Source organism: Mesoplodon mirus (assembly GCF_964341445.2).
Source record: "Mesoplodon mirus genome assembly, chromosome: 2".
Lineage (NCBI taxonomy): Eukaryota > Metazoa > Chordata > Mammalia > Artiodactyla > Ziphiidae > Mesoplodon > Mesoplodon mirus.
In genome coordinates, this window is record NC_138977.1 from 143,774,334 (window position 1) to 143,794,307 (window position 19,974).

General features: G+C 37.9%; 1 protein-coding gene and 1 long non-coding RNA gene across 2 annotated transcripts in view; one reads left to right on the forward strand and one right to left on the reverse strand.

Annotated features, from left to right (window-relative positions):
* The window catches only part of TNIP3 (TNFAIP3 interacting protein 3), a 35,542-nt gene extending 23,692 nt beyond the window's left edge, over positions 1–11,850 (forward strand). The window contains exons 10-11 of the mRNA XM_082611176.1: positions 1,582–1,642; positions 11,477–11,850. Of these exons, the coding sequence (XP_082467302.1) occupies positions 1,582–1,642; positions 11,477–11,508 (93 nt within the window). The 3' untranslated portion in view covers positions 11,509–11,850. The remainder of the gene's footprint in view (positions 1–1,581; positions 1,643–11,476) is intronic.
* The window catches only part of LOC309815528, a 460,183-nt gene that overhangs the window by 333,527 nt on the left and 106,682 nt on the right, over positions 1–19,974 (reverse strand). The gene's annotated exons all lie outside the window — the stretch shown is intronic.

Sequence of the window (19,974 nt, forward strand, 5' to 3'; positions counted from 1 at the left end):
GAGTCATTGAAGTTTGCCTACAAGTAAAAATGACTATTTTCGTCAAATCTTCGTTTGTGGAAAGAAGGCAGAAGTTCACCTACTATAAAAGCTCATCAAACCTTTTCTATCAATTACAAGAGATAAGGCAGTCCAGATCACTTAAAATTATCACCAAATAAACGTCTGTATTTGAAACAACATTCCAAGCCATGTAATGACTACATTTTCAATCAGTATTCACTTAAACAAAATCTCAGTATAAGGAGAGAAATTACAGAAACTCCCAGAGTTCATTTTAAAAGAATATTTCATGTTTCGTGCTTATTTCTAAGCCTGAATTAAAGCACATGCAATAGTGTTTGTAAAATTATTGTATATTCACCTTCTTTTGGCAACTGTCCTGGAATATAAAACTGAGGCTCACGTCACTTATCCTATGTGTTATTTGAGACATCTAAAAATAAACCAGGAGATGAAAAACAGAGGTGATCTCATTTCCTCTTTTAGCTTTTTGTGGACCAAAAAAGAGCCAAGAGCCTAGGTGTCTGAGTGAGGGTAAAGTGGGGTCAGGCAGTACCAAATGCAGCATTTCTTAGCGTCTTAGATAATTGAACTCTTAGGCTACTTTCAGTGGTCTGGCAGCCCTGTAAAATGCCCCCTATTGGCTCATTGTTAGAGAAAACTCTCCTGAGTTATTTTCAGGTGGTAATTGGATAATAGAACAAAGGGCCTGTCTTCTCTGGGACTTGGGGAGAAGGTAGAGGAAGCAGGAACAAGCATCTGGAGCAGGAAGATAGACCAACCTCCTTGGCAGGGAAAGCTGAAATTCCTCTGTTCTAAGTGGTTAAATACAAAGATTCTGGCCTTGGAACTGTATTTTGAAATTCAGGTCTATAGTTTTATGATTTATTTCAATGCAATTTGTTTAACAGGTTTCCTGATGTTCAATGTCTAGCTGTTCTTAATTGGTGTAAATCTAGGGAAAAAATCCCAAGAGAAAAATGCAAGTCTACCCTCTCTTCTCACTGACTGTCCAGTCTAAACTAAGCAATTTAGAATAGTTTCTGAAGAGGAACCGTACAAAGGGAAAGATTTTCACTCCTTTACCATCCTGAGCCTCTATAAGCCATGTCCTCATGTAATGGCTTAGATTTCTTCCTTGAGCCACCAGAAAACATTAAACTTGTACATTGTTGTCTTGGTCTTCCTGTTGCCTCCTGTGCGAGGGTTTTATAAAGAGTATTTCTTGATGATAAAGTCTTTTGTTTTATTTATGGGCTATAGTAAGTTTTACAAAAGTGTTTATACTTCTGCACATATCCAAAACACATCTGGTTTAAAAAAAAAAAAAAGCCACAATCCCAAAGTAGTAGACATTCTGGCTGAACACAGAGTGGATTTAGGGGTGGGGGGTAGGGAGATGGTAATAGTGATGAGGGAGATAAGAGGGGTGAGCAAGATTGGCCACAGGTCTGGATAGAAACCCCTTTTGTGTTGCCTGCATAACAAAAGCCACATAGGGTAGTTATATTTTTAACATGCCACTATGTTTGGTTTGAAGCCCATGTTGCTATAATAATGTTTTATTTTTCCACACAGCCAGACCATCAGTGGTATGCTCCCGACCTGTTTCCGCCAGATGTGCAGGACAAGGCAAATGGTAAGACCACAGCTGTATTGAGCATTCTTTCATGTTTACATTTTAATGGACTCTTTTGGGGATGTTTACTCATACTCATACTCGGGGAGGACCCACTATAAAGTTGAGTTGCATACACAACTCTAATGTGATGCACCTGGGGTTAAATTGAACTCCTTTAGAAAAAGAAAATGTTCGAATGCAGAAATGCATGGATCTCAGTTCTGGCTTCTGTTCCTATTCCATCTCAGAGTCAGTATTCCATCTGGGGTTAGAAATGAGAACTTCCAGCAGAGCTGCATTATAACAACAACAACAAAGTTCTGTGATTCTACTGCAAAAGACAGACGCACATCCACTATTCCAGGTTGAGTTTGCTAGACAGATGTTTTAAATGTCACTGGCAGGCAGACAGAGGAAACCAAAGGCTCAGAGCTGTGTTCCCTAATGACTAAATGTCAGGCTCCAAGTTTAGGCCAGAGTTACCCACAACGCCCACTTCTAAGTATGCTGAGAAAAATGAAAAAGTCACCTACCAAGTACTCACAACTAAGAGTACTCTTTTACCTTATTTTTCTTTGGTTTACCATTCTCTTCTTTCTTTCCAGAATCTGCTATACTTTCTACTGCTGTTTCTCTGGTCTCACGAGGCCACCCAGGAGTGGGCTGAATAAACTGGGCTATAATTATAATCCCTCTTCTGTTTTCATCACATATAATCAAAAGTCAGCAAAGGCTGCAGCATGTTTAAAATTCCATATGACACATACCTGTGACTCTAACTTGTTAATTTCCAGAGATTGGAATCTATCTACAAAAGCTGAAGAGGAGCCATATTCCAATATCAGGCCATACTTGGAATGTTATCTCATTTAGTTCAGATTTGAGGTCACAGAATTCTAGTTTTTAGTACAAGGAATCCATTATGGAATGGAAGTAGAGAGCCGGGGATACCATATGTAATTTTCCAGTTGGGAACTTCACAAGTGCAAGGGCTTTTCATGGTAATCTACATAAATGGAGCCAGCCATAAATGTGCAGCACACAACCTGGACAGCTGTACACAGCAGCACTGAGAGTGGCAAAGGCCGTAGCTCATAGTAGCATTATGGAGAAGAAAGATAAAAAGTGAGAACTCTAGGGCTTCCCTGGTGGCGCAGTGGTTGGGAGTCCGCCTGCTGATGCAGGGGACACGGGTTCGTGCCCCTGTCTGGGAAGATCCCACGTGCTGCAGAGCGGCTGGGCCCGTGGGCCATGGCCGCTGAGCCTGCGCGTCCGGAGCCTGTGCTCCACAATGGGAGAGGCCCGCGTACCGCTAAAAAAAAAAAAAAAAAAAAAAAAAAAAGTGAGAACTCTATAATAAAATGTCTAAGTATTTATCAGAAAACCGTAGAACTTTCTTTTTTCTTTTCTTTCTACTACTAATATAACCATTGGTTTTAATGAAGTTCTTGGGTTCCAGTCATAAAGGAGAGCTTTTAATAGAAAGGCATACTATTAACCATAATGATTGTTGCATAATGTCTGTGTTTCTGAAATACATTAGCTGAGTTGCCATCCAATTATAGTTTCCCATTTTATATTATATTGGTCTGGAATGAACATTAAAGATATTTTCTCCTGAGTTGGAGTTTAATCCCTAGAAAATACAGTTATGCAGTAGAGAATTCAATAGTATCATAAAGCCATTTATATATCACTATTGTATCCATCCTGGACCAAAGTAATAGAAACTAATGATTATATAAAATAGGAATGAATTGTGATGATCTTCAGAAACTAAATAACATGCAAAAATATAATTTTATGGTCAGTGGGTGAAACCTACTGATTTTTGTCTACTTGGGAAGAAATATAAGAGTTCTGTGATGTATAAACATGTTGTGTGACAGGTCTACAGATATAAAGTAAGTTTTATTATTATACCATTTTACAGATGAGGAAACTGAGGCTTAGAGAATTTAAGTAGCATGCCTAAATCACAGAGTTAGGAAGATTTAACCCTGGGATTAGATTCCAGGTATATAACACTTCAAAACCTGTGCTTGAATCATATCCTGTAGTGCCCTTGAAAAGCTACCTCTCTTACTATATTAAAATTCTCTAAAATGGTAGACATAAAAATGACAATGGGGGTCTTAACTTGGATAATTATAGGTCTAGTATCTAACCCTCAATAATCTCTTCTTCCTAAGAACTCATAGCATATATTATCTGTGCTTCTCATTCGACACTTAGAATATCACAGGTAAAAGACACAGTACTATGTAAGAGTAAGTGCATAATAAATGTGTTATGAGGTAAATCTTGCTTGGGAAGTCCTGGTGGAAACTGAAGGGTTATATTACCATTTGAAACCTGTCCTCCATACCAGCACTGCTCTGCAGCTGACTGTGTCTTGTCTAGAGCAGGGAAGAGGGCTGATCATGACTAGGGGACTATTACAGAAAGAAATCTCCTTACTTTAAAATCTACCTGCTTGGAATTCCTGTTGCCCCTCTTCTAGCTTCCAAAGCTGATGCTGTTTCAAAGCTCAAGCCAGGTCATGACACTTGGCAGAAGCTCTGAAATCACCCTTGTCACAAACATCCCACGTGCCATTATTTAATTTCGGTAGTGATTCTTGTTATTTTTTGTTTTATTTAATTGGAAATCTCCTTTTGCTTTGTTGATCCAACACAATTGCTCAGAGTTCTTAAAAATAATTGTGTAGTATTGATTGTTAAAAAAAATATGGGTTTAAAGAGCTTTTATTATAAAGATACTTTTATTGTCTCATCATATGACCAATACATTTATTCTCCACTATTCAAGAATATACTGCTAGTCAATAGAGCCTGTGTTTTGGACTAGAAATACCAAAATGCAAGCAATGGAAAGAAAAATGAGTGGCAAAATTAGACTCTGTTTCTGATAATCTATAAACAAACTATTTCTGAAAACTGCTATATGTTTTATTCATATAATACTTAAAATATTTTATTTATATTTAAATTAAAAGGATCCTTTTTAAAATGTGGATATTTAAATTAATATTAATTAGTACATATGCTTCCTAGATTGTCCTAGTTCTTGGTTTTTATTAATTTCCTATTACTCCTGACAAATTTATTTTTCTGACCCCAATATATGTAGGATATTTTTATCTTAGTATCTTCCTTTATAATTATTCCTCTTTTTATAATTTAACCTGAAATAGTGGCTCCAATGTCTACACATAGAGCAGCAGCCTTGTGATTTTTAAGAGGGACAGTGGGTACAAAATGGGTGACTAAACGTCTGTGCTACCACTAGAGCCTCCTCTGACATTCCCAGGGTCTGCGACAAGAACACAAGGAAAGCTGCATACTTTATTTGTAAATATTTAAACATTATGGATCAGGCTGAGAAGCTATTAAAGTATAGTCTATCCTCCTATTGATAAATATAACTGGAAGGCCAGCGTCAAATTTAGAACACTCAGATTCCAACCAGTTCTGTGCCAGAACACAGTGGTACAGGAAGACCTGAGCCATGGCCCACCCCCTTCCCTCCCACCTACCCACTGGGAGGGGTCTTGAGTGAGAATTTGAGGACAGCCAGCAGGCACATCCCAACTTCATATACCCCTCACTATCCTACAAACAGCACTCCTTGGCTTCGGGCCTGGGGAAGAAGACCACATGGGGCCTGGAAGCAGACCCAGGGTCACCTGGCAAAGAATCTGGGGGTCTGCTTGTGGGTGCCAGAAGCTTGTTTTAAAGGAAGGTAGGTCCACATGATGAGGGGGAGTCTGGCTGGAGGAGGGCCAGAGCAGGGTCCTCTGAAAAGTGGGGACCCAGGGAAGGGCTCCCTGGCCGAGGATTAAGGTCAGTTGGTACTGAGTACAACATGCAACAGTCTTCAGGTCAACTGATTTCCAGCCTTGCTCTCAGCTACTGTCTGTGGTTATTTTAGAGTGCTTTGGGGACACACTGAAAATCAAATCTTCTTTCAGAACCTCAAGATTTAAATAAAGGTTTTCAAGACTTTGAGACTTTCCTAGCTTTCTCTCTGCATAGCATTAAATAATGGCATTTTTCTACATGATGTAGAAAATACAACATCTACATGATGTCCCCAGACGTCAATGGGTTACAGTTTCTGTTTAAACTTGTCACTTTACAAAGAACTTTTAATCTCATTTTATCTGTTATCAGAATGAGATGCAAAATGACTTCCATGTTTCCAGAACAATTATGGCACAGCAGAGTTAGTATAACCTTGAAAGCATGTTGTTTGTTTCCTCCTGTTTGAAATGTCAAAAGGCTATGTTTTCTGACTCTATTGTATGCCAATCACTTCTGTACCTTCCAAAATTTTCATATGGTATAGAGTTGAACTTGTCTAATGAGCTGGAGCTCAATTCTTACATATTTGGAATGGCATGAAATGTAGGCATGCAAGATTGTGTTGTGAGCAAACATCATTATTTCTTTACAATATAGAAGATCAAAGCCCAACCATTATAATTGGCCTCTACCAATGTCTAATAATAACTAATTAATTGAATACTGCCTGAATTCATTTCCTAGGGCTACCATAACAAAGTACCACAAACTAGGTGGCTTAAAACAGCAAAAATTTATGCTCTCACAGCTCTGGAGGCTGGAAGCCTGAAATCAAGGTGTTGGTAGGGTTGTGCTGCTTTCAGAGCCTGTAGGGGAGGGTCCTTCCTTGCCTCTTTCAGCCTCTGGTAGCCCCAGATGTTCCTTGGCTGTGGCAGCATAACGCCAATCTCTGCGTCTCTCTTCACGTGGCTATCTTCCCTCTGTCTCTGTGTCTAAATTTTCCTCTTCTTATAAGGACACCAGTCATATTGGATTAGGCTAATCCAGTGTAACCTCATATTAACCTGATTATGTCTGCAAAGCCCCTATTCCCAAATAAGGACACGTTCATAGGTACCAGGGGCAAGGACTTAAACATATCTTTTGGGGGGACACGGTTCACCCAACAACACTAACTATATGCCAGAAACGATTTAAGGGCCTTATATTTATTATCTCATCAAAACCTTACAGCAACCATGTGAAATGAGGACTGCCGTTGTCCCTGTTTTGTAAATGTGAAAACTGAGAAGCAGAGAGATCATGTAACTTGTCCAACCCCGCATGGGTGGCTATTGGCTGGGACACAGACAAGTCCACACAGTCTAGCTCCAAAGCCCACATTGTAACCACTAAGCAATATGGACCACCCCATGAAGATGTGGCACATATATACAATGGAATATTACTCAGCCATAAAAAGAAGTGAAACTGAGCTATTTGTAATGAGGTGGATAGACCTAGAGTCTGTCATACAGAGTGAAGTAAGTCAGAAAGAGAAAGACAAATACCGTATGCTAACACATATATATGGAATTTAAGAAAAAAAAATGTCATGAAGAACTTAGAGGTAAAACAGGAATAGAGACACAGACCTACTGGGGGTGGGCTTGGGGATATGGGGGGGGGCTGTGACGGGGCAAGGGAGAGGCATGGACGTGTATACACTGCCGGGTGTGGGGTGGATGGTTGGTGGGGGGTGGCCGCGTGGCGCGGGGAGATCGGCTCGGTGCTTTGTGGCTGCCTGGAGGGGTGGGATGGGGAGGGTGGGAGGGAGGGAGACGCAGGAGGGAGGGGATGTGGGAACAGATGTATATGTATGACTGATTCACTTTGTTGTAAAGCAGAGACTAATAAAAAAATTTAAAAAAGTAAAAAAAGTAAAATGTAATAGTGTCATACTTTGCATTTATTCTATTTAAATAAATTCTAATGGTCCTGTCCTGAAAACCAGAATCTTTATTTCTCAGGGTGTGTCTTTTTTTTTTTTTTGCGATACGCGGGCCTCTCACTGCTGTGGCCTCTCCCGTGACGGAGCACAGGCTCCGGACGCACAGGCTCAATGGCCATGGCTCACGGGCCCAGACGCTCCGCGACATGTGGGATCCTCCCGGACCAGGGCACGAACCTGTGTCCCCCACATCGGCAGGCAGATTCCCAACCACTGCACCACCAGGGAAACCCCCAGGGTGTGTCTTTTTATAACTGTCTTTATAACTATTTAAACATTACAGGTGATTTTACATTGGTAAATGGCTTGGATTAGTTGGATTTTTTCCAGTTCCTAATAGTATGAAGAGATAAAGGAACCAGTGTAAATAGTACTTAAGAAATGTAAGAAACAGAAGAAACTTAAAGACCATACTTTGTATAATTTTCAATACAGATGGATAAAATATTACAATATTTTTCTTTTATCAAATACATTATTTTCTTAATAAAGGAAATTAATTGAAACTTAGAGGCAGATAATTTTATGCCTGTTTCTAGATTGTTTGAAAAGAATTACAGGAGAAATGCCACCTCACCTTTAATGTTCTAAAGGTCAGCTTATCAGTAAACTAAACGATTTTGCTAAAAGAATAATAAAGTGCAAAAGTGTATTTACATGTACAGGAACATATGAAAATACAGATGGTAAATATATTCCTAGTCAGACATTGATTTTATAAGCAAAGACTAAACATTCTATTTAACATTTTGTATGAATAGATATAGAAGATAGATAGATGATAGATAGATGATAGATAGATAGATAGATAGATAGATCCTAGATGAGAAAAATGCACACAATAAGTCTAGACTAGTCACAATTCCACCAGGTAAATAAAATTGTAGTAATTCTCTTAAATGGAAGATAAAAATCCATAGGGAAGGAAAGTAAGGTATATATTTTATTTTTCTGCATCTCAACTGGGAAGAAAGTCTACTTACCTAGGTTTCCTTACTGTTCATGCCTAAGAGTTCACATTCTAAGAGGTTAGTGGGCATGTAGAGAGCAGAGTCCCCTCAATCCTTTTAAAACCCCTCTGTGGCACTGATACCCTCTCCACTCTTAACCACCAACTATACTTTAGATTCAGCTAATACTTGATGTAGAGTTGAGACATGGCTTCTTCCACCAAGATCTCTGGGGTCTATTCAGATCACTTTGGCATCAGGCTACTTAACCTGCACTCCTGTGAACATGGAAACCTACAGTGTAACCAAAACCATTAATAGATAGTTACCCAATTAGTGTGTAGAGTCCTTCACCAAGCAATAAGGCAAAGCCAACTCTTCCTAGCAGGTGAGGACCCACATTCCCTTGTGGTGTTTCTCTTGTCCTGCCCCCATAACTGCAGAGCCAAGTCTCACGACAGAAGTCTCTAACCAACTTCACTATATAAGGACACTCTGCCTTCCATTCAAGGAACTCAAGACCTGTATTTGCCTTTGTTCAGATTTCCATTCTGCCATGGATTATCTCATGGGCCATAGCTGCTCTCCATCTAAAACTTGGGGGTAGTAGCCCTTGCCTCTATACCTATTTCACAAGAGTGCTGTAAAAACTACACAGGAACTAATTTTTCTTAATGTTTTAAGATACCTAGAGGTAGGTATCATTAATTAATGGATTAATTCTAAACTTCAGGATTGGTTAGACCAGTAGATCATGCTTCTGGATCCAAATTTATGTTCTCACCATATTAGATATCTTTTCTTCTTGGAAATGCAAAAGCTTTTAAATTAGATTAAGGAATGCTTCCAGACTTTAAAAAATTATTATAAAGTTATATTCCCATCTAAACACATTTTTACCTATATTTTTATATTTTCTCAGTTTAGTGCATAATCATGTCTAGTCTGTCTTTAAAATGCACCAAAAGTTCAAGTATATATTGTAAATGAATTCTTTGCCATAAATTGTAATTCGGTGCCATAAATTGCATGTAATTTCAAAAATGTACACTGCAAATATCTTAAGAACGTTATGCGGCTAAGTTCCTGTAGAAACTGTAGCTAACATTTCTGAGAAAGTAAGATACTTATTATGTTTAATATAACTTTCCAAGATGGCATTAAATATTTTTTTCTTTTTTTATTGAGGTATAGTTGATTTACAATATTATATAAGTTTCAGGTGTATAACAGTGATTCACAATTTTTGAAGGTTATACTCTGCTCATAGTTCATTATAACATATTCATCCATTCATTATAAAATATTGGCTATATTTCCTGTGCTGTACAATAAGGCCTTGTAGCTTATTTATTTTATGCATGGTAGTTTGTACCTCTTAATCCCCTGCCCCTTTCTTGTCCCTCTCCATTCCCTCTCCCCACTGATAACCACTGGTTTGTTCTCTATATTTGTGAGTCTGTTTCTGTTTTATTATATTCCCTAGTTTGTTGTATTTTTTAGATTCTACATATAAAGGATATCATACGGTATTTATCTTTCTCTGTCTGACTTATCTCACATAATACCCTCCAAGTCCATCTATGTTGTTGCAAGTGGCAAAATTTCATTCTCTTTTATGGCTGAGTAATATTCCATTATATATGTATTATGTATTATATATATTATATATATCCATTACACATGTAATGGATATATATAATACATATAATATAATATAATATATATATATGTATCCCACATCTTCTTTATCCATTCATCTGTTGATGAACACTGAGGTTGCTTCCATATCTTGGCTATTGTAAACAATGCTGCTATGAACATTGGAGTACATACATCTTTTTGAATTAGTGCTTTTGTTTTCTTCGGATACATACCCAGGAGTGGAATTGCTGGATCATACGGTAGTTCTATTTTTAGTTTTTTTGACGAAGCTCCATACTGTTTTCCACAGTGGCAACACCAATTTACACTCCCACCAACAGTGTCCAAGGGTTACCATTTCTCCACATCCTTGCCAACATTTGTTATTTGTAGTCCTTTTGATGATAGCCATTCTGGCAAGTGTGAGCTAGTATCTCATTGTGGTTTTGATTTTCATTTCTTTGATGATCAATGATGTTGAGCATCTTTTCATGTGCCTATTGGTCAAATGACTGTCTTCTTTGGAAAAATGTCTGTTCAGGTCTTATGCCCATTTATAATTGGGTTGTTTGTTTGTTTGTTTTGATATTGAGTTGTATGAGCTATTTATATATGTTAGATATTAACCCCTTATCGGTCATATCATTTGCAAGTATTTACTCCCATTCAGTAGCTTGCTCTTTCATCTTGTTTCCAGTAGATACCTTTTTATATAGTGGCTGCAGTTCTCAGAAGAATATTTTTTCAACCTGAAAAAGTAACCTTTTATCTTCCTGTTACTAAAATGTTAGTTTAGCATATCTTTGAAATACCAAATGCAGGGCAGCAAGTATAAAACATTTAACATATACTAAAATGTTATCATGAATCAGGAAAACACCTTATTTCTTGGCATTTATGCGATTTTTTTTCCATTGCCATGAGTAGACTTCTTTGATTTTGTTTTCCCTATGGCACTTATTTGTGGCGTTTTATCCTGGTCTTACTAAAATATTCCTAATTTTTCATATTGGTTTTCATGATACACTCTCACATCGTAAGAACTGTGATCTTTTCTATGGCTTCGGCAAGAACGCACCCAGTATCGTATTTTTAAAGTAATTTATTTGGCAGTTATCTCTCTGTGGGATGAGTACTGAACCAAACAGTAACACATATGACTCACTTTCATAAGCAAATGCCAGAGCCACCAAAATGCCAGCAAGAATGAGTAGTATATCCTTGTCAGGCATGATTAGGACTAGGTCACAAGTGATTTCACAAAATGGTAAGCATATGTCAGTCCTGAAAATAATAACCTTCCATTTGCTGCCTCTTGATTTCTCAGTGTAAACTTGTGGGTGCTCATGAATAAAATACTTCTTTTCTCACCAGCCTCGAAGTTTATGTTAGCCCTAAGCCAGAGGAAGAGAAATTAATTTTTAATTTTCAATCTGAAACATTTTCCTGCTGTTTTTCATAGGTTTCTCCTCAGAAAAGAAAGCCAATGCGTAGAAGCACACGCTGTTGGAGGAGCACACAGGCCGAGGGAGAGCTCAGCTGAGGGCCCTCGTTCCTCTTTTTACTGTGGCTTGTGTCTGCCACACCTGCACATCACCTCCTCCACTACTTATACCTGGTAACGTTTCCCTTTGGCATGGATGGAGGACAAGGCTGTGACAGCTGAGATCCTGATCAAGTCCTAGGGGCTAAAATTATACAACCTATCACAACTTCCAGCTTCCTTGAAATGAGAAAATCCTAATGTGATGGTGATGGCTTTGCTGCGTACATATATACTTAGAGAAGTAGTTCAGAGACATCGACTTGCAGTTAAATCTGTGTTTTTCTTCCTGTGCATTTGCGTAATTATTAACAAAAAATGTAACTGTTTTCTCAAACCAATTAAAACAGAAAACGAATGTATCCATATTTTATTGCAATTAAATTATACAGTGACGTGACAGACGTCTAAAGATTAAGCAGGTTTAAAAGTATTAAGTTCATCCATTTAATAAGGATTCTACTAGGACCAACTGGAGATCATCTTTGCGAGGAGGTATAAAGCAGGAGTGTGAGATTCACAGATATCTGTACTTCCAGAAGTAACTAAAGAAAACCAGGAGCATCAACTGAAGCTGCAGTCCAATAAACAATCCAGAGATAAGAGCTGAGACTATCTAGCTCCAACTTCCAAAAGTTATTCTGCTTAATTCCATCTCAATCTTTTTTTGTTTTTTCAATTTCTGGAAATACTTGAAGCTTTGTGTAATAGGAAGATGAAAGAACCTTACTAAGCAGTTAAATACTTTCAACCTCAGTCTTTGGCTATTTAATTTTTGATAATTCTTGAGAAAGAATTATCCTTCTCTTACGTTAATTCACTAAAGCTTTGCTTTTTCTACTACTGATTAAAGAGACAAATCATTCTTGGCCAATACTTCAGTATAAGTGAATCAGAAAAACAATAGTTGCATCATAACATTTTGGTGTATTTTTTTAAATTTCCATTTCCTTGAATTAGTGAAAAAGTCATTGCAATCCAACTTCTAGTAGTGGATTAAGTTTGCCAACTGAGGTGTGCTCACCAGAATAAAAACTGAACGTATATATAAGAAGTACCCCTTGGTAGCCCTGTTATAGGTCAATTCAACAGCAGTAAAACATGATTTAATCATGGCATTACTATTACTGAAGTCATCCTATTACTAATTAGCAAACTGCCAAACATTGGCAAGATTGTACAAATGCTAATGTATTGGGAGAAAATCCAGTTTAGGCGAGACCTAGTTTCATTTGAACTCCCGGTGGGTGACTGCAAATGTGCAAAGAGGACCCCTTGCTCAGAGTACTACTGTAGTTCCAAGAAGACAGGTTTCCACGTCCCAGGCCTGCGAGTCAGCCAGTCCCTCTTGTGACCCTCTCCCAGAATCATTTGGGGACATCTCTGTCTCAGCTTATTATAAAGGTCATACCCCTGTGCTGTGGCATTTGCTTCATTATCACACACAGTTTGTAGAAACTGTGTGAGGAATAGCTCTAACCCTTTGAAAAGAGAGGAAGTCACACCACACGGTGGTCTCTATTACTTTGGAAATGTAAGACCAGGCATATTTTAAGTTTTCAAAGGTCATGGAGAATTTGATCTTTGACTTGAAGGTATCACATGAAGAGAAAGATGTATTCACTTTGTCATGGTTGTGATGTGATGTCAGAAGAAAACTTTCCTTGGAGTCTAGTTAGGTCTGGGAGTGAGGCCAGCCTGTAACGCTCACTAGCATAGATTTTTTTTTTAACCCCATTTTCCTTATCAATAAAAATAATATTTCAGACTAAATTTCTAATATTATTAAGCATGTACTAACTTCAGATAATTTTCCTTAGTTTATTTATTGAGCTCTATCACCCAGCAAGAGAGGTATAATTATCCTGTTGTTACAGGTGATTAATCCAAGTCTCATGGCAAGAAAATGGCAGAGCCAGGATTCAAAACTGCCCCAGGGCTGGCCGCCCAGTTCTATGCATGCTATAATTCTGCTTCCTAAATTATTCCAGCAAGTTCCACTTGTTTTATGGTTCTTTGGGTCTTCATCAATTTGCAGTTATAAGAGTATACTTCTAGGAGAAAGTATTTCGATAAAAAATACTATATATTTTATAGAATTTATGTCAACCCCTGGATTAAGGGAAGTATCTCATTTAAGTTCCTACATCGAAAAAGAAAAATGTACATTTAACATTAAAATGCATTAAAGGTAGAAGTATGGGCCTGATTGGTTGCTTTCATGTATTGATACTTTTTTATGTAGCTCAGACACTGGTAGAATTGAATCTAAAAGACATATATTTCCCAATCCAATGATTCAATTTAACAATTATTCTTTTTTTTTTACAACTTTATTGGAGTGTAATTGCTTCACAATGGTGTATTAGTTTCTGCTTTATAACAAAGTGAATCAGTTATACATATACATCTGTTCTCATATCCCTTCCCTCTTGCGTCTCCCCTCCTCCCACCCTCCCTATCCCACCATTCCAGGCGGTCACAAAGCACCGATCTGATCTCCCTGTGCTATGCCGCTGCTTCCCACTAGCTGTGTACCTTACGTTTGGTAGTGTATATATGTCCATGCCTCTCTCTCGCTTTGTCACAGCTTACCCTTCCTCCTCCCCATATCCTCAAGTCGTTTCTCAAGTAGGTCTGTGTCTTTATTCCTGTTTTACCCCTAGGTTCTTCATGACATTTTTTCCCCATTAAATTCCATATATATGTGTTAGCATACGGTATTTGACTTTCTCTTTCTGACTTACTTCACTCTGTATGACAAACTCTAGGTCTATCCACCTCATTACAAATAGCTCAATTTCGTTTATTTTTATGGCTGAGTAATATTCCATTGTATATATGTGCCACATCTTCTTTATCCATTCATCTGTCGATGGACACTTAGGTTGCTTCCATCTCCAGGCTATTGTAAATAGAGCTGCAATGAACAATTTGGTACATGACTCTTTTTGAATTATGCTTTTCTCAGGGTATATGCCCAGCAGAGGGATAGCTGGGTCATATGGTAGTTCTATTTTTAGTTTTTTAAGGAACCTCCATACTGTTCTCCATGTGGCTGTATCAATTTACATTCCCACCAACAGTGCAAGAGGGTTCCCTTTTCTCCACACCCTCTCCAGCATTTATTGTTTGTAGATTTTTTGATGATGTCCATTCTGACTGGTGTGGGATGATATCTCATTGTAGTTTTGATTTGCATTTCTCTAATGATTAATGATGTTGAGCAATCTTTCATATGTTTGTTGGCAGTCTGTATATCTTCTTTGGAGAAATGTCTATTTAGGTCTTCTGCCCATTTTTGGATTGGGTTGTTTGTTTTTTTGTTATTGAGCTGCATGAGCTGCTTATAAATTTTGGAGATTAATCCTTTGTCAGTTGCTTCATTTGCAAATATTTTCTCCCATTCTGAGGGTTGTCTTTTCATCTTGTTTATGGTTTCCTTTGCTGTGCAAAAGCTTTGAAGTTTCATTACGTCCCATTTATTTTAGTTTTTATTTCCATTTCTCTAGGACGTGGGTCAAAAAGGATCTTGCTGTGATTTATGTCATAGAGTGTTCTGCCTATGTTTTCCTCTGAGAGTTTGATAGTGTCTGGCCTTACATTTAGGTTTTTAATCCATTTTGAGCTTATTTTTGTGTATGGTGTTAGGGAGTGATCTAATCTCATACTTTTACATGTCCCTGTCCAGTTTTCCCAGCACCAATTATTGAAGAGGCTATCCTTTCTCCACTGTACATTCCTGCCCCCTTTATCAAAGATAAGGTGACCATGGGAGCGTGGGTTTATCTCTGGGCTTTCTATCCTGTTCCATTGATCTATCTTCCTGTTTCTGTGCCAGTACCACACTCTCTTGAGTACTGTAGCTTTATAGTATAGTCTGAAGTCAGGGAGCCTGATTCCTCCAGGTCCGTTTTTCGTTCTCAAGACTGCTTTGGCTGTTCGGGGTCTTTTGTGTTTCCATACAAATTGTGAAATTTTTTGTTCTAGTTCTGTGAAAAATGCCAGTGGTAGTTTGATAGGGATTGCATTGGATCTGTAGATTGCTTTGGGTAGTAAAGTCATTTTCACAATGTTGATTCTTCCAATCCAAGAACATGGTATATCTCTCCATCTATTTGTATCATCTTTAATTTCTTTCATCACTGTCTTATAATTTTCTGCATACAGTTCTTTTGTCTCCTTAGGTAGGTTTATTCCTAGATATTTTATTCTTTTTGTTGCAGTGGTAAATAGGAGTGTTTTCTTGATTTCACTTTCAGATTTTTCATCATTAGTGTATAGGAATGCCAGAGATTTCTGTGCATTAATTTTGTATCCTGCTACATTACCAAATTCATTGATTAGCTCTAGTAGTTTTCTGGCAGCAGCTTTAGGAATCTCTATGTATGGTATCATGTCATCTGCAAACAGTGACAGCTTTACAACTTCTTTTCTGATTTGGATTCCTTTTAGTTCCTTTTCTTCTCTGATTGCTGTGGCTAAAACTTCCAGAACTATGTTGAATAAGAGTGATGAGAGTGGGCAGCCTTGTCTTTTTCCTGATCTTAGTGGAAATGGTTTCAGTTTTCAGCACTGAGGACGATGTTGGCTGTGGGTTTGTCATATATGGCCTTTATTATGTTGAGGAAAGTTCCCTCTATGCCTACTTTCTGCAGGGTTTTTATCATAAATGGGTGTTGAGTTTTGTCGAAAGCTTTCTCTGCATCTATTGAGATGATCATATGGTTTTTCTCCTTCAATTTGTTAATATGGTGTATCACGTTGATTGATTTGCATATATTGAAGAATCCTTGCATTCCTGGAATAAACCCCACTTGATCATGGTGTATGATCCTTTTAATGTGCTGTTGGATTCTGTTTGCTAGTATTTTGTTGAGGAGTTTTGCATCTATGTTCCTCAGTAATATTGGCCTGTAGTTTTCTTTCTTTGTGACATCCTTGTCTGGTTTTAGTATCAAGGTGATGGTGGCCTCGTAGAATGAGTTTGGGAGTGTTCCTCCCTCTGCTATATTTTGGAAGAGTTTGAGAAGGATAGGTGTTAGCTCTTCTCTAAATGTTTGATAGAATTCGCCTGTGAAGCCATCTGGTCCTGGGCTTTTGTTTGTTGGAAGATTTTTAATCACAGTTTCAATTTCAGTGCTTGTGATTGGTCTATTCATATTTTCTATTTCTTCCTGATTCAGTCTTGGCAGGTTGTGCATTTCTAAGAATTTGTCCATTTCTTCCAGGTTGTCCATTTTATTGGCATAGAATTGCTTGTAGTAATCTCTCATGATCTTTTGTATTTCTGCAGTGTCAGTTGTTACTTCTCCGTTTTCATTTCTAATTCTATTGATTTGAGTCTTCTCCCTTTTTTTCTTGATGAGTGTAGCTAATGGTTTATCAATTTTGTTTATCTTCTCAAAGAACCAGCTTTTAGTTTTATTGATCTTTGCTATTGTTTCCTTCATTTCTTTTTCATTTATTTCTGATCTGATCTTTATGATTTCCTTCCTTCTGCTAACTTTGGGTTTTTTTTGTTCTTCTTCCTCTATTTGCTTTAGGTGGAAGGTCAGGTTGTTTATTCGAGATGTTTCCTGTTTCTTAAGGTGGGATTGTATTGCTATAAACTTCCCTCTTAGAACTGCTTTTGCTGCATCCCATAGGTTTTGGGTCGTCATGTCTCCATTGTCATTTGTTTCTAGGTATTTTTTGATTTCCTCTTTGATTTCTTCAGTGATCACTTCGTTATTAAGTAGTGCATTGTTTAGCCTCCATGTGTTTGTATTTTTTACAGATCTTTTCCTGTAATTGATACCTAGTATCATAGCGTTGTGGTTGGAAAAGATACTTGATACAATTTCAATTTTCTTAAATTTACCAAGGCTTGATTTTTGACCCAAGATATGATCTATTCTGGAGAATGTTCCATGAGCACTTGAGAAGAATGTGTATTCTGTTGTTTTTGGATGGAATGTCCTATAAATATCAATTAAGTCCAGCTTGTTTAATGTATCATTTAAAGCTTGTGTTTCCTTATTTATTTTCATTTTGGATGATCTGTCCATTGGTAAAAGTGGGGTGTTAAAGTCCTCTACTATGAATGTGTTAATGTTGATTTCCCCTTTTATGGCTGTTAGTATTTGCCTTATGTATTGAGGTGCTCCTATGTTGGGTGCATAAATATTTACAATTGTTATATCTTCTTCTGGATCAATCCCTTGATCATTATGTAGTGTCCTTCTTTGTCTCTTCTAGTAGTCTTTATTTTAAAGTCTATTTTGTCTGATATGAGAATTGCTACTCCAGCTTTCTTTTGGTTTCCATTTGAATGAAATATCTTTTTCCATCCCCTTACTTTCAATCTGTATGTGTCTCTAGGTCTGAAGTGGGTCTCTTGTAGACAGCATATATATGGGTTTTGTTTTTGTATCCATTCAGCCAATCTGTGTCTTTTGGTGGGAGCATTTAGTCCATTTACATTTAAGGTAATTATTGATATGTATGTTCCTATTCCCATTTCCTTAATCGTTTTGGGTTTGTTATTGTAAGTCTTTTCCTTCTGTTGTGTTTCTTGCCTAGAGAAGTTCCTTTAGCATTTGTTGTAAAGCTGGTTTGGTGGTGCTGAACTCTCTCAGCTTTTGCTTGTCTGTAAACGTTTTAATTTCTCCATCAAATCTGAATGAGATCCTTGCTAGGTAGAGTAGTCTTGGTTGCAGGTTTTTCTCCTTCATCACTTTAAATATGTCCTGCCAGTCCCTTCTGGCTTGCAGAGTTTCTGCTGAAAGATCAGCTGTTAAACTTATGGGGATTCCCTTTTCTGTTGTTTGTTGTTTTTGCCTTGCTGCTTTTAATATGATTTCTTTGTGTTTAATTTTTGACAGTTTGATTAATATGTGTCTTGGTGTATTTCTCCTTGGATTTATTCTGTATGGGACTCTCTGTGCCTCCTGGACTTGATTAACTATTTCCTTTCCCATAATAGGGAAGTTTTCAACTATAATCTCTTCAAATATTTTCTCAGTCCCTTTCTTTTTCTCTTCTTCTTCTCGAACCCCTATAATTCGAATGTTGGTGCATTTAATGTCCCAGAGGTCTCTGAGACTGTCCTCAGTTCTTTTCATTCTTTTTTCTTTATTCTGCTCTGCAGCAGTTATTTCCACTATTTTATCTTCCACCTCACTTATCCGTTCTTCTGCCTCAGTTATTCTGCTATTGATCCCATCTAGAGTATTTTTAATTTCATTTATTGTGTTGCTCATCGTTGCTTGATTCATCTTTAGTTCTTCTAGGTCCTTGTTAAATGTTTCTTGCATTTTGTCTATTCTATTTCCAAGATTTTGGATCATCTTTACTATCATTATTCTGAATTCTTTTTCAGATAGACTGCCTATTTCCTCTTCATTTGTTAGGTCTGTTTGGGTTTTTTTCTCGCTCCTTCACCTGCTGTGTGTTTTTCTGTCTTCTCATTTTGCTTATCTTACTGTGTTTGGGGTCTCCTTTTTACAGGCTGCAGGTTCATAGCTCCCGTTGTTTTTGGTGTCTGTCCCCAGTGGCTAAAGTTGTTTCAGTGGGTTGTGTAGGCTTCCTGGTGGAGGGGACTAGTGCCTGTGTTCTGGTGGATGAGGCTGGATATTGTCTTTCTGGTGGGCAGGTCCACATCTGGTGGTGTGTTTTGGGGTGTCTGTGGACTTATTATGATTTTAGGTAGCCTCTCTGCTAACGGGTGGGGTTGTGTTCCTGTCTTGCTAGTTGTTTGGCATAGGGTGTCCAGCACTGTAGCTTGCTGGTCGTTGAGTGAAGCTGGGTCTTGGTGTTGAGATGGAGATCTCTGGGAGATTTTCGCTGTTTGATATTATGTGGAGCGGGGAGGTCTCTTGTGGACCAGTGTCCTGAAGTTGGCTCTCCCACCTCAGAGGCACAGCCCTGACGCCTGCTGGAGCACCAAGAGCCTTTCATCCCCACAGCTCAGAATAAAAGGGAGAAAAAGTAGAGAGAAAGAATTAGTAGAAGTAGAAAGAAAGAAAGAAAGAAAGAAAGAAAATAGGGATGGAGGGAGGAAGGAGGGAAGGAAGGAAGGAAGGAAGGACAAAAAGAAAGAAAGAAGATAAAGTAAAATAAAATAAAGTATGATAAAATATAATAAAGTTATTAAAATAAAAAATAATCATTAAGAAAAACAAACAAAGAAACAAAACGGATGCATAGAACTCTGGGACAAATGGTGGAAGCAAACCTATACAGACAAAATCTCACACAGAAGCATACACATACACACTCACAAAAAGAGGAAAAGGGAAAAAATCATAAATCTTGCTCTCAAAGTCCACCTCCTCAATTTGGGATGATTTGTTGTCTATTCATGTATTCCACAGATGCAGGGTACATCAAGTTGATTGTGGAGCTTTAATCCGCTGCTTCTGAGGCTGCTGGGA